Raw genomic sequence first — 484 nt, forward strand, 5'->3', positions numbered from 1 at the left:
TGAATATACATCATTTGAACTTGCTCTAATTGAAACAGATTTCTGTATGAATGGTGTTTGCTATTTCCCAGTTATATGAAATAAATATGTGAAAATCCTTACACATTTTCCTTCTTCCATCATCTCCACTGACAGATAATCCACCATGCTCTTCCTGCCCACAAACACTATGGCTTTATCTTCTTCCCCTAATCTGTTAATGAAGTCAAGCAACTGGAAAGAAAATTAAGCACATTAACTTATAATCAAGAAAAACAATAAAGGCAGAGGAAAAATAAGACAAGTATCTAAATGGAGTGTAAATTTAGTCCAAAAAGCTGAGAGGTATCAATCAGTACAGAATCAAACTTTAGCATAATAACAGTGGCAGAGCAAGAGCTATGGAAAATGGACAAAAATTATTTCTGGTGCTTTGATAGGCTATCTGCATAAATTTAGTTAACATCTAGAATAACCAATGATCATTTGGCAAATAAAAATTATC

General features: G+C 32.6%; 1 protein-coding gene across 1 annotated transcript in view; it reads right to left on the bottom strand.

The window, feature by feature from the left end:
* The window catches only part of LOC119592298 (probable ATP-dependent RNA helicase DDX43), a gene marked incomplete at both ends in the record, with an annotated part of 26,395 nt that overhangs the window by 5,304 nt on the left and 20,607 nt on the right, over nt 1-484 (bottom strand). The window contains 1 exon segment of the mRNA XM_037941126.1: nt 103-213. Coding sequence (XP_037797054.1) covers nt 103-213 — 111 coding nt within the window.

The sequence above is a fragment of the Penaeus monodon genome, chromosome 30, assembly GCF_015228065.2.
Source record: "Penaeus monodon isolate SGIC_2016 chromosome 30, NSTDA_Pmon_1, whole genome shotgun sequence".
In the NCBI taxonomy this organism is placed as follows: Eukaryota; Metazoa; Arthropoda; class Malacostraca; order Decapoda; family Penaeidae; genus Penaeus; species Penaeus monodon.